Source organism: Schistocerca cancellata, chromosome 3, assembly GCF_023864275.1.
Source record: "Schistocerca cancellata isolate TAMUIC-IGC-003103 chromosome 3, iqSchCanc2.1, whole genome shotgun sequence".
Lineage (NCBI taxonomy): Eukaryota > Metazoa > Arthropoda > Insecta > Orthoptera > Acrididae > Schistocerca > Schistocerca cancellata.
Window position 1 is genome coordinate 156,823,474 of NC_064628.1, and position 14,524 is coordinate 156,837,997.

The window sequence follows — 14,524 nt, forward strand, 5'->3', positions numbered from 1 at the left end:
CCCACACAGAGGCATACCGACAATCCTTCTTTCCACAAACAATACGAGACTGGAATAGGAGGGAGAACCGATAGAGGTATTCAAGGTACCCTCCGCCACACACCGTCATGTGGCTTGCGGAGTATGGATGTAGATGTAGATGTGCTCGAACACGACTCAGTCGAGCTTGAAGTTTCTTCAGTGTCGTCACATATGCAGCAGAATTTATGGTGGTTCCGCTTGGCATGACGTCCACAAGCAAGACTCCTTCGGAATCGAAAAACACCGTAGCCGTAACTTTTCCAGCAGAACGTGTGGTTTTGAATTTTTTTTCTTGGGTGAATTTGCATGATGCCACTCCATTGATTGCCTCTTCGTTTCTGGTGAAAAATGATGGAGCCATGTTTCACCACCTGTCACAATTCTTCCAAGAAATTAATCTCCACCATTCTCATATTGTTCCAAAAGTTCGAGCCACACCGTTTTTCTTGTTCGTTTGTGAGCCACTGTCAACATACTGGGAACCCACCTGGTAAAAACCTTTTTTAACGCCAACACTTTCAGTATTCTCCAAACACTTCCTTCCCCTATCCCAACGTAGCGTGACAATTCGTTCACTGTGATGCGTCTGTCAGCAGTCACCAATTCGTTAACCCTCTGCACATTGTCTGAGTTGTGTGCAGTACGAGGCCTGCTGCTGCGAGGACAATCCTCAATATTGCCGTGCCTGCTTTCATCATGTAACCTGCTTGCCCACCGACGAACTGTACTGCGATAGACAGCAGCATCTCCATACACCTTTTAACCTCTTGTGGATGTCTCCCACTGTCTTGTTTTCACAGCACAGGAATTCTATGACAGCACGTTGCTTCTGACGAACGTCAAGTGTAGCAGCCATCTTGAAGACATGCTGTGACGGCGCCACTCACGGGAACACGTTGAACTAAGTTTGAAAACAAGCGGGAAGGATGTATTACACATTGTAAAACTTTCACACATGTGGAATGAAGAACTGTATTTTTACTAAAATAGTGTGCATTTCTTTTGGAGTGGCACTCGTATATAACCGGAGATGAATGGGGAATCATTCCGGCGGTGATAGGGAAGCCTACTGGAATAAGCGACTTTGACGAGGCACAGATTTTATCGCTCTGCACCAGAGAATGAACTTGGAGGGCGTAGGCTTGCCCATTCTATAAAGCAGGATAGGGGGCTAGCTGTGGCAAAACTGATAACAGAGAAAGAGAAGTGGGGTAAGATCGGGTAGTCAGTACTCCAACGCCCTTTGGAGCTAAACTATGTGACCTAGAGAGTGTGAGATTTAGCAAAAACAATCATTTTTAACGGAATACAATACATTACTCTTGAAGGGTTGCAGCCCCAGTACTTCATTAAAAGGGAACGTATGCAAAGTTGTAATTGCTTTGAAAAAATCCTTATAAAGACCAAAGTTGTCAAGACAATGTAACTACATTTGGCACAGTTGTAGAGGAATGTTACATGGATACACACAAACGTTTTCATGCTTATTGAAGTTAAACGGTTTTAATTACAAACAGCTGAAATTTTTTCAACAAGCTGAGTACAAATATTCCTTTTTTTTAAAATCTGTCACAACGAAATTAATGTATTTTTGGAGAAACTTTGCAAATGTCTGTGGAAGAGAATATCGATATTCTCTTTTGCTAGACTTTTACAGCTCTGCAAATTTGTGTGAAAAAAAATATGCAAAATGCTTTACTGCTGTAATAAAAGAAAGTTCCTTCCAAGACTGTTTCGTGGTTAGCACACTGGACTCGCATTCGGGAGGACGACGGTTCAATCCCGTCTCCGGCCATTCTGATTTAGATTTTCCGTGATTTCCCTAAATCGTTTCAGGCAAATGCCGGGATGGTTCCTTTGAAAGGGCACGGCCGATTTCCTTCCCAATCCTTCCCTAACCCGAGCTTGCGCTCCGTCTCTAATGACCTCGTTGTCGACGGGACGTTAAACACTAACCACCACCACCACAGACTGTTTCACTGTAGTATTGACTAACTGCATGCAAAATTTAAGTACTATAATGTGTGATTTGTAAGAGACAGATACATAAAGTTTCCAAAATGTAAGTTACGGGCAACCTGAATCAGAAGTATGACAGAGTTTATATTAAACCTTACCTTATCTGGCTGTACTAGTGCAAACCACATGCATTCTCCTTTTCATCCTCAAGCAGTCTTTCCTTTGCTTGGTTAATGTGGTTTTCGAACTCAGTAAGAATAATGTCAGCTACATCAGCTCTCCTGTTATCGGTTTCCTTCAGTATCGACAGTGTGAAAGCTGCTGTATCAAATCCTGGCTTCTGTAGAGACAGTAGTCTGCCAAGATTAGCACAATTAAAAACTAAATGAGCTTCATTCGCTGCAACTTCATCAGCCGTTATGGAAAAATAATGTCTTCAGGCTTAGTTTTCCTTTCAGAAAGTTGTAACGTCCATTAGGATTTTTAGTTTTTCCATGCACACACTTTTGTAGAAGTTCTGGATCTGCTAAACACCGAAATATCCCCCATATTGTGATTGCATAAAACTGGAAGAAATCGTCGCAGGAATGAATAATATGAGGAAATATAGAAGAACAAAGTAGGGGCGTGGCCCCGTGCAAGATTCTGTTAATTATTATTTTTATAACACTTAGGAGTGGAATTGGAACGTAATATTCGGGAACTGAAACCTCAATATCGTGTAGTAAATGAAGATCCAATAAACATTTTTTCACAATTTTAGTCGCTTTCGCGTACCTGCCCCATAATGAGAGGTTCTTTTACAGAAAAAGTCAAATCATCCGGTCTTACCCCACTATTGCGGTAAGAGCAGGAGCACATGCTACCTTTAGGGGAGCGTAGCAAAACATTTTCAGAGGGAAAGCAGAAGGAATGTTTGTTGCAGTATAATTTAATGAGCAATATTATTCGAAAAATTCACACGTAAAGTATCAGTCCTCCTCAGCTGTTCCACTATAGCTTTCTTGGGCACATCAAAGACATTTTCCCCACTGAATCCCACCGTCTCCTTCTTCTGAGTTTGAAAATTCTTCTTCACAGTGCTAGCAATTGACGTCTGATTTGTTTTTATAGTCTTCATCCATACAGTCATTATCGTAGGACTGAGAATTTTTTGATGAAATTTCTTTTTTGTGTTGGTTATTCACATGCGTCTCTTTTTGGCTGATTTGCTTTGACCTCTTTTTCTGATTTTTCGCATCTTTAAAAAACAACTTTCAGTTGCTTTATACAATTTTCTCGTGTATATTTTTCTTTTCTTTTAATTGGCATTCCAATTCAGCTTTATAAGATGAGGATTTAAAACGAGTTTCCCCCCCCCCCCTTATTTTACGATTTCTTTCTGTTTTCCTGATTGCAATTTGAAGTGATTGCATTATACCATTGGATGATACAGCAAACACTGACGACGTAGCCAAGGCATCACTCCCAAAAGCTTCTGGTTCCCAACTTTTAGACCAGCAATGCTCATTCGCAAACGATTCAACATTCTTGTTTTCTAAAAGATACCGAGGCTTAATTAGAGTTTCGGGTTTATTCTTTGTTTGTGGTGTACGATTTTCTGTTGCAGCTGGGTCTTCTTCTGTAATGAGATTCGCCTGTGGAGGTGAGATCTTTTCTAGAGTGGGGTCTTCTTATAGAAATAGGCTCTCTTCTGGAACGGTAGGACCAGGGCAAACAAGTGGTCCAGAAACAATTCTGTCGAGTGGTGGAAAAATACGTCTTTTTTTTAGCCCGTCTACTGCAGGTTGCATTCCCTTTGAGCAAACAGTACCAAATAATGTAGCTAATTTATGAAAGGCCATAGCCCTTCCAGCCCTTGATGAATTCCTTGGCTGTAATAGATGTTCAAAGGAGCTATGAAGATCACGTTTAGTGGCTGCATTCAGTGGGAACAATGTGGTTGGAAACCCAACAGAGTAACATGATTTCCTTGGGCCAAGCTGATCAGATGGAGTCTCTCCCTATGTGACACATGCCCTTCCCAAATCAAGAGAATTCGGTTACCATTAGATGGCTTGTTTGTAGTGCAATATTATATAGTCGGGCAAGACCGGGTACTTCAAAAAAAAAATGGCTCAAATGGCTCTGAACACTATGGGACTTAACATCTGTGGTCATCAGTCCCCTAGAACTTAAACCTAACTAACCTAAGGACATCACCCACATCCATGCCCGAGGCAGGATTCGAACCTGCGACCGTAGCAGCCTCGCGGTTCCGGACTGAGCGCCTAGAACCGCTAGACCACCGCTGCCGGCCAGACCGGGTACTGCTCACTTAACGTACCCGTTGTTACCCGAAGAGCAGAGGTTATAAAAACGGAACAAAAGCACGCTATTGCAGAACCAAATCGCTGTTGTATGCTACTGTGTAAATACTAGTCATCTAATTTTCCTGTATAAATAGAACGAAACAAGGCCCCGGGAGTAGACAACATTCCATTTGAACTACTGATGGCCGCGGGAGAGCCAGTCATGACAAAACTCTACCATCTGGTGAGCACGATGTATGAGACAGGCGAAATACCCTCAGACTACAAGAAGAATATAATAATTCCAATCCCAAAGAAAGCAGGTGTTGACAGATGTGAAAATTACCGAACTATCAGTTTAATAAGTCACAGCTGCAAAATACTAACGCGAATTCTTTACAGACGAATGGAAAAACTGGTAGAAGCCGACCTTGGGGAAGATCAGTTTGGATTCCGTAGAAATGTTGGAACACGTGAGGCAATACTGACCTTACGACTTATCTTAGAAAAAAGATTAAGAAAAGGCAAACCTACGTTTCTAGCATTTGTAGACTTAGAGAAAGCTTTTGACAATGTTAACTGGAATACTCTCTTTCAAATTCTGAAGGTGGCAGGGGTAAAATACAGGGAGCGAAAGGCTATTTACAGTTTGTACAGAAACCAGATGGCAGTTATAAGAGTCGAGGGGCATGAAAGGGAAGCAGTGATTGGGAAGGGAGTAAGACAGGGTTGTAGCCTCTCCCCGATGTTATTCAATCTGTATATTGAGCAAGCAGTAAAGGAAACAAAAGAAAAATTCGGAGTAGGTGTTAAAATTCAAGGAGAAGAAGTAAAAACTTTGAGGTTCGCCGATGACATTGTAATTCTGTCAGAGACAGCAAAGGACTTGGAAGAGCAGTTGAACGGAATGGACAGTGTCTTGAAAGGAGGGTATAAGATGAACATCAACAAAAGCAAAACGAGGATAATGGAATGTAGTCAAATTAAGTCGGGTGATGCTGAGGGAATTAGATTAGGAAATGAGACACTTAAAGTAGTAAAGGAGTTTTGCTATTTAGGGAGTGAAATAACCGATGATGGTCGAAGTAGAGCGGATATAAAATGTAGACTGGCAATGGCAAGGAAAGCGTTTCTCAAGAAGAGGAATTTGTTAACATCGAGTATAGATTTAATTGTCAGGAAGTCGTTTCTGAAAGTATTTGTATGGAGTGTAGCCATGTATGGAAGTGAAACATGGACGATAACTAGTTTGGACAAGAAGAGAATAGAAGCTTTCGAAATGTGGTACTACAGAAGAATGCTGAAGATAAGGTGGGTAGATCACGTAACTAATGAAGAGGTATTGAATAGGATTGGGGAGAAGAGAAGTTCGTGGCACAACTTGACTAGAAGAAGGGATCGGTTGGTAGGACATGTTTTGAGGCATCAAGGGATCACAAATTTAGCATTGGAGGGCAGTGTGGAGGGTAAAAATCGTAGAGGGAGACCAAGAGATGAATACACTAAGCAGATTCAGAAGGATGTAAGTTGCAGTAGATACTGGGAGATGAAGAAGCTTGCACAGGATAGAGTAGCATGGAGAGCTGCATCAAACCAGTCTCAGGACTGAAGACCACAACAACAAATAGAACGTTTATAAGAGTATTGACTATGAGATAATCATAGTTTAAGAACAAAAGAACAAAGTCAATTCATACCGTAAAACAAACTTACCTTCACAGGTGCATTGAACTGATCACCAACAACACGCCAGTACAGTCGCTTTTCCTTTTTCAGTTATTGGCTATGATCGTGTTTCTCGTCACCAGAGGGAATAAACAGTGACATCAGAAATAGGATACCCGATTTCACGCCACTACCCGCTCACTTTGCCCTACACTGATGGTGCAGACGCGGAGCCCACCGTTCAGCGCATATTGTTGGTCATCTGGCTTCGTTGCAGGCGACCCATACATGTCCCCATGTTATCCCAACGATATCTTCAATTACAATCTCAATAGGCTCGGAATGATCGAGATTGGACTATGGTTCTATGGAACTGTGTCAACATATGATTATACGGCCAACCGGTTGCAAACAACTGGATATACATGACCTAGGTTTCGACACGTACTAAAGATGTCTTCATCATAATGTAATTTTGAGAAACCCTATAAAATAGCACATAGAAAATTTAGTATGACAAAAGAACACAATATCCAAGATGTCAATTGTCATGACATACAAAAGTTACTTAGGTAAAATTTCATTGCGTGAAAGCGTAAGAATTTTTCATCAGTTATGCTCAAGCCAAAATAAAACACTTTGCAGCCTTTGCTACGTGTGCCTTCCTGGGAACAACATTCGACTGATAGGCCAAGTGACTTACATTGGTGCCACGAAAACAATACAAGTTGCGCTGCCTTTCGGGCGCGGATAGTGACGTGTGCCCATTTGAAACATTATAACAGAAATAATCGAAAAAAATTAGAAGGAAGAGTGCTTAATGCATTTTTGAAAACACACAGTAGTCGAGCAGGTTAAGTACAACTAAGAGCCATCTATTAAGCTTTACAGAAGTTACTATTACGTAAAGCACAGAATAACTTAGAAAAGCTATACAAACAGATGTACAGTTCAGTATCTGCATGAAGGTATTGTGTATTGTGTGTACTGAACCGGGGATCTAGTAACGACGGAGAGACTCCGTCCCTGCCGTAGCCCTCAGTGGTTCACAACCCCACAACTGGCTACAGCAGTCCACTCACCTTACCACCACCCCACACCGAACCCAGGGTTATTGTGCGGTTCGGCCCCCACAGGACCCCCGCACCCCTCCTCCCCCACTCCCCGCGGGAACGTTTTATACCAGACGAGTGTAACGCAAAATGTTTACTTGGTAGAGTAATTATTGTGTACGCGTACGTGGAGACAATGGTCGCTCAGCAATCGCCGACATAGTGTAACTGAGGCGGAATGAGGGGAACCAGCCCGCATTCGCCGAGGTAGATGGAAAACCGCCTTAAAAACCATCCACAGGCTGGTCGGCACACCAGACCTCGATTCTAATCCGCCGGGCGGATTCGTGCCAGGGAGCGACACGCCTTCCCGCTCGAGAAGCAGCGCGTTAGACCACGCGGCTCGCCGGGCGGGCTGCATGAAGGTGAACAGGCTAGCACATATCTATAAGATTCGAAGAAAATGATGTTTCGGAACCGTGTCACTCGTCGGATGAATTGAATTTTTTGTTACACTATGTCGATTGTCGTTTCTGACACCGTTATCCAGGCGAATGGCTGCCAGAGACATGTACCGCGCCACAAACTGACTGTTGCGTACATTATTAAGCTACGGAGTACAACCACTTGGACTTTCATGGGACCTGTGGCAGTAATAAAACGCGCTCATGACAGCCGTGGAATACCTGGTGGACATTATTGCAGACAACTAGCATCCCTTCATGCTTCATATCTTGCCATACGGCGATGGCTTCTTCAGGCAGGATAACAGTTTACTACAGTGGTTTCCCCAGAATTCTAGTTACGTTGATGTCTTCACCACCAAATTCAATTGATGAGAACGCGATGGGACACTTTCGGTCGCCAACTTCGCGCCGGCCGCTGTGGCCGAGCGGTTCTAGGCGTTTCAGTCTGGAACCGCGCGACCTCTACGGTCGCAGGTTCGAATCCTGCCTCGGGCATGGATGTGTGTGATGTCCTTAGGTTAGTTAAGTTCAATTAGTTCTAAGTTCTAGGGGACTGATGACCTCAGATGTTAAGTCCCATAGTGCTCAGAGCCATTTGAACAATTTTTTTTGAACCAGCTAACTGCGTGCCCACAAACTAGCGGCCTGTATTTTAAGGGAACTAAATGACCTGTACGTGGACATCTCGTGGCACATATCTCCGTATATCTAACAGGCACTTGTCAAAGTCATGAGATGCCGACTCGCTGATGTACTGAATTCCAAAGATGGACAGACGCGCTACCAAGCAGGCTGTCGTAATGTAGCGCCTTATCTGTATGTAATGGAAAAAGCGACTGACCGTAATGATACTGAATAATAGTGTCACAGTGGTATTCACGTCGTAAAGATATCTCCTGACTGGAAGCATGAACTTGAAATTGAGAGGATTCGTGATATTTTTAAGCCAACAACTACACAAGAGATTAAAGTTCTTCCAGAAAATTAACTGAGGTCACCGTAAAGGTTGCATCATGTTTCACTTCATGCCTCTACTTCTTACAAGAAGATTTTACTTTTAGGACATACAGACAAGATATTCTGCCCGCAATACTCTTTGAGTGGAAAGTGTAGTCTGTGGCTGTATACTCTATTTGTAGCAACTGCAAACTAGAATAAAAGTTTCCCGAAATGACTGCGCCCAATAATTAATCCATTTTGTTGGTTGTCGACTCCGTGGCTGTGGATCACATTATTTTAAGAAATATAGCAACTTTTTCACTTCCTTTTCCTTTACGGCAATATATGTTTCAGGCTTTCACCCATATTCAGTTAGCATAATACATATTCAGTCTTCAGTTGTACATTGTTAAAAAGTGAAAGTTAATTTAGATAACGCAGCTGGCCTGTGCAGTGTAGTAGTTTTGTTTAGCTAATACACTTCACGAGTTGAATATTTTTAATATATTACTCATTAAATGTATTTACTTTATACTCTGCTTGCAGTTGTTCCAAATTTCGCCTTTATAATCGTAGCATAAACACTTTTCACTAGGATTTTGCACAGAAAACCGTAGTATCCACGATGCTGCCGACGGAAATATTCGTTTACATCGGAATATTGTATCTATCGTAAAAACTATATTTTACTTACACGTTATGAAAGGACTATTTCTAGGTTAAGCTCATGTATGCGTAAAATTTTTTTATAATAATCAACATACGCATTTAACCAGTCGCTACTGCACTTTATAAATAACCATACAACCACTCAGCACATTCATGCTAAGCAGTTATAATTTTTTTCAATCATGCAGGAGTTTAAACTAAAATGGTGCTTTCAGAATCTGTGAGTAAGATATAAGTTCGACCATAGACATAATTTTCCACGTAAACAAAAACGTCAGTTGGCCACTTGGCTGATACTTCACTGTTTTTGTGTAAAAAAACAGGTGAAAAAAGGAAGTGTGCAGAAGCGTGCTTCGCTCAGCGTCTCTTCATGCGACCAGAGGATGTATATCTGTCTATACATTTTCATTACTTTTACTGTACACGTTATCAATTTATAGCTTATGTCCTTGATTATCTACATTTTAAAGGCGTGTAATGGTTTGATGATGATGGTCAAAAGTGAGACACACTACAATTATAATTTAAAATATGCGACAAATATTTTTGTGATTAAAATTGATTATTTCTTATTAATTTCAATACAGATCGTTGTGTTTTCAATTTTATTATAATAATTAATTTAAGTTACAAGTTAAATTTAATATAAACATAGTATTGTGAATGAAGTCATGTGAGAGAGATGATGTACGACACACAGGCGATTTTCCGTGCCAGTATTAAGTAATTAGAGAGATGAGATTTTATGCTTAATTGACTGTAATAATACTTTGCTTTTAGTTTCAAGCTGTAACCCCTCTCCTCCACGCGCGATTCCCTAAAGAATCGAACTCCCGTACATAAAACAGCTCTCATTATCAAACACTGGAAGAGTATTGTCTGGGTAATTTGCGCACCGTGAGTTATGCTGCCTCAAGTATGTACACAGTTTCTGACTATAATACTTGACTTATTGTGTTAAATCTTTAAAGTAAGATTGTACCTCTTAATGAAGCAGATTGTGACAGCATTTAAAATTTTCAAATTCACCAATAATTATATAAAATAGTGAAATACAAATTTTTGTTGCCCTTTGAAGCCATTAGTAAGGGAAACTCACAAATAGTATCTCGGTGGCGGGGTCACCATTTTAGCTACTCAATAATGTAAATATCATACAGCAACAAAAATGTATCTCAGCTCCAAAAAAACATCAACACACCAAATATGGAAAAAAGGTTACAGAAACTCTTTGGAATGTCGTTGTGTCTCTGTTTTACGTGCCGCATTCGGATGTACTTGTGACGGTGTACTATTTCTTGTGCAGGGGAACGTCGGACAAGCGCAAGCTGCACGTGAAGCGGCCGATGAACGCGTTCATGGTGTGGGCGCAGGCGGCGAGGCGCAAGTTGGCCGAGCAGTACCCGCAGCTGCACAACGCCGAGCTGAGCAAGACGCTGGGGAAGCTCTGGAGGTGGGTCTGCCTGCCTGCTCTCGTCGCACCACTTGACTCTCGTCGCCGCTAAATATTCACTCTTAAAAACATTAAGACGGTAGTCCAAACCCACACGAAATTCTGACAGCCTACTGTGTGTGACAAAGACCTTATTGGTGTGCTATAGTTTCTCGGTTTACAAGTTGTTGATTAGTAGCATCAGCCTCTGTTTCCCCTGGCGACTAGAGTTCAATATCAGTTGTAGATCGGCAAGTACAATGGATCATCTGTGTTGAATATTTGTTTCGATGAAAGATAAATGATGGTCTTCAGAAAAACGTTCTGTAACGACAAGCGCTCTACGTGACTATCGACATTTCATATTTTGGAAAGTATATTCGGGGATGACGAACTCCTCTCAGTCTGTAAATATGTTGAGGGGGACACCCTCTGTCACGACATTCTTAGATTGGGCGTTTTAGAACGGTGGCATCGTTGTTTATTTGGATTGTTCTTGGTAGTCTAATTAGTTATTCAACCCATTAGCCAACAGTGCAAGGTGTATCATACTCCAGTAGGACACTCCGCATGACCATAACCACGAAAATCTGGAAACTATTCATGTCTCCAAAAATGGTTTACTGCCCTTCTCAGTTCTCTCTCTCTTTTTTATTAATTGTTTTCAACCTTCTTCTGAGGAACCAATATACTAAGCACTAATCAGTCCCAGTCCTCGCGTCTACTTTACGTTGATACTATACGAAATAAAATGGTTATAACTTTTGAACAGTTTGCGTTAGGACGTTCAAACTGCACTGTTCGCCGCAGGGCATGATGGGAATGAGTATGCGCATGTGCACACGCCATGTCGTTCTCAGCCACTTTCATTTGGGTTCGTAAATAAGCAAACTTGGCACATTTGGGGGACAGAATCAGCATTTCGCGACCGAAAAGTCTCTTCACCCTCAACGGGTGACTGTGTCCAATCACGGAATAATAGGTGCGATATTCTTTCACGGCACAGTGACTACCGAATGGTACGTGAAGGTTTTGGAACATGATTTCATGCCCACTATCCAAATTGACCCCAATTTCGACATGATGTGGTTCATGCGAAACGGAGCTCCACCCCATCGAAGCAGGAGAGTGGTTGATGTCCTGGAGGAGCACTTCGGGGACCGCTTTCTGGCTCTGGGGTACCCACACGCGCCCTCAATTGGCCGCCATATTCTCCGGATCTGAACGCATGCGACGCCTTTTGTGGGGTTATATTAAATACAAGGTGTACAGCAATAACCCCGAAACCATTGCTGGGCTGACAACAGCCATTCAGGAGGTCATCGACAGCATCGATATTCCGACACTTCAGCAGACCGTGCATAATTTCGCTATTCGTCTGCGCCACGTCATCGCCAATGATCGCAGGCGTGTCGAACATACCATAACCTAAATCCGAATATCTGTAGTGACGTTTACATGTTGAATAAAGTGTGTGCACGCCGTAGTTTGTAATTAATTTACGATTTTTTTGTATAGTTCAATAATTGTCACCCTTTAGGTAATGGGTTGCACAACTAATTACGAAGATGCTTTGACCCCACCGTTCTCCAACTCTGACGTCCACAATTCCGTAATTATAGCTTTCCGGATATGGATTCCCTCTTGAATAATTAGCAGTTTGCCTTCATACAACACACTAACCTTTGTCAGTATCTTCTAAGCTTCTTCTTCTTCTTCTTCTTCTGCATTTCCATGTTTAGGAACTTGTGCATGTTCCGTCTTCACTTTTCACGACTGTCTCGTTCTAGGTCTTCTGTCTTCCTAGGTCCCTTCTTCTTCTAGGCTGGTAAATCATCGCCTGTAGTTGATTATGTTTTATTTTCTTCGGTCTTTTCAGTAAAATTTTGAACATCTAGTTGTGTCCTGATATCACCATTCCTTATACGGTTTTAGCTGGTAATACTTCTAACCTTCCTGAGAAATTTCCACAGCTTGTAATTTATCTCATTTCTTTCGGGATCCGTAACTGACTACTGTGGGGCATAGAAGCGTCGCCGTGTTTTTTTTTTTTTAATTTAATTTTGTCTCCTTCCGTATTTTGTTTTGGTTTCTTTTATTTATTATTACGCATATTTATTAACATTTATTACTCTCATTTTTCTGTGTTCTTGAAGGTTATACCGCATCTAAACAATTATAGCTGCAGACCTGCTCATTAGATATTATTATTATTATTTTTAAGTGAGGTATTTCCCGTGATGAGCCAGGATTTTTGTTTCCTTTATTTAGATTCGAATGTTACATTCTCTATTCCTTATGTGATGTAGTTTATACACTCTCTAAATACGCCACTGCATTCGGTCTTGCTATAAAACTATTCTCAAGATTTAGGATTCGCACTCACTTTGCGTGCAGCTGTATATGTTGTCTAATAAGGAATGCCCAGTAGTGCAGTAGCTCACAATGGTCGTTGTGAATTCAAAGTGCGGCAGTCGACATTTACCTGTTTGAATGTAAAAATTAAGAAAGCATTGGTAATTACTCTTTTACTTTAAAGAGGTACAGAGTTTAGAGGAACAAGAGATTATAAGAATGTGGAATATACAGTATACACTGAAGAAAAATGAAACGCAAAACCAAGTAGTTGTGTGACATAAACGAAAGTTGGTACGCTTGTTCCTACATCTGAAGGACGACGTCTACTCAGATTTCGCGCCAGTCGTATGAGAGTGGCGCTAATGGCGCCACTATGAGAATGCAAACCAGGTTTGCTTTAAATACACGCTGTAACGGTCGCGGGTGTTATTTACCTGAGGTTAGATGTGCTGAATCAGTGTCAGCCAAGAATGCCTTTAAGGCGACAAAAACTCAGATTTCGCGCCAGTCGCATGAGAGTGGCGCTAGTGGCGCCACTATGAGAATGCAAACTAGGTTTGCTTTAAATACGCGCTGTAACGGTCGCGGGCGTTATTTACCTGAGGTTAGATGTGCTGAATCAGTGTCAGGCAAGAATGCCTTTAAGGCGACAAAAACTCAGATTTCGCGCCAGTCGCATGAGAGTGGCGCTAGTGGCGCCACTATGAGAATGCAAACTAGGTTTGCTTTAAATACACGCTGTAACGGTCGCGGGCGTTATTTACCTGAGGTTAGATGTGCTGAATCAGTGTCAGCCAAGAATGCCTTTAAGGCGACAAAAACTCAGATTTCGCGCCAGTCGCATGAGAGTGGCGCTAGTGGCGCCAGTATGAGAATGAAAACCAGGTTTGCTTTAAATACACGCTGTAACGGTCGCGGGCGTTATTTACCTGAGGTTAGATGTGCTGAATCTGTGTCAGCCAAGAATGCCTTTAAGGCGACAAAAACTCAGATTTCGCGCCAGTCGCATGAGAGTGGCGCTAGTGGCGCCACTATGAGAATGAAAACCAGGTTTGCTTTAAATACACGCTGTAACGGTCGCGGGCGTTATTTACCTGAGGTTAGATGTACTGAATCAGTGTCAGCCAAGAATGCCTTTAAGGCGACAAAAACTCAGATTTCGCGCCAGTCGCATGAGAGTGGCGCTAGTGGCGCCACTATGAGAATGAAAACCAGGTTTGCTTTAAATACACGCTGTAACGGTCGCGGGCGTTATTTACCTGAGGTTAGATGTGCTGAATCAGTGTCAGCCAAGCATGCCTTTAAGGCGACAAAAACTCAGATTTCGCGCCAGTCGCATGAGAGTGGCGCTAGTGGCGCCACTATGAGAATGCAAACTAGGTTTGCTTTAAATACACGCTGTAACGGTCGCGGGCGTTATTTACCTGAGGTTAGATGTGCTGAATCAGTGTCAGCCAAGAATGCCTTTAAGGCGACAAAAACTCAGATTTCGCGCCAGTCGCATGAGAGTGGCGCTAGTGGCGCCACTATGAGAATGCAAACTAGGTTTTCTTTAAATACACGCTGTAACGGTCGCGGGCGTTATTTACCTGAGGTTAGATGTGCTGAATCTGTGTCAGCCAAGAATGCCTTTAAGGCGACAAAGACGCCGTTATTGACACCTCACTAACT

At 42.1% G+C, this 14,524-nt stretch overlaps 1 protein-coding gene across 1 annotated transcript in view; it reads left to right on the top strand.

Moving 5' to 3' along the window:
• LOC126176175 (transcription factor Sox-10-like) overlaps nucleotides 1-14,524 on the top strand; it is a 268,165-nt gene that overhangs the window by 129,077 nt on the left and 124,564 nt on the right. The window contains exon 2 of the mRNA XM_049923316.1: nucleotides 10,370-10,516. Within this exon, the coding sequence (XP_049779273.1) occupies nucleotides 10,370-10,516 (147 nt within the window). The remainder of the gene's footprint in view (nucleotides 1-10,369; nucleotides 10,517-14,524) is intronic.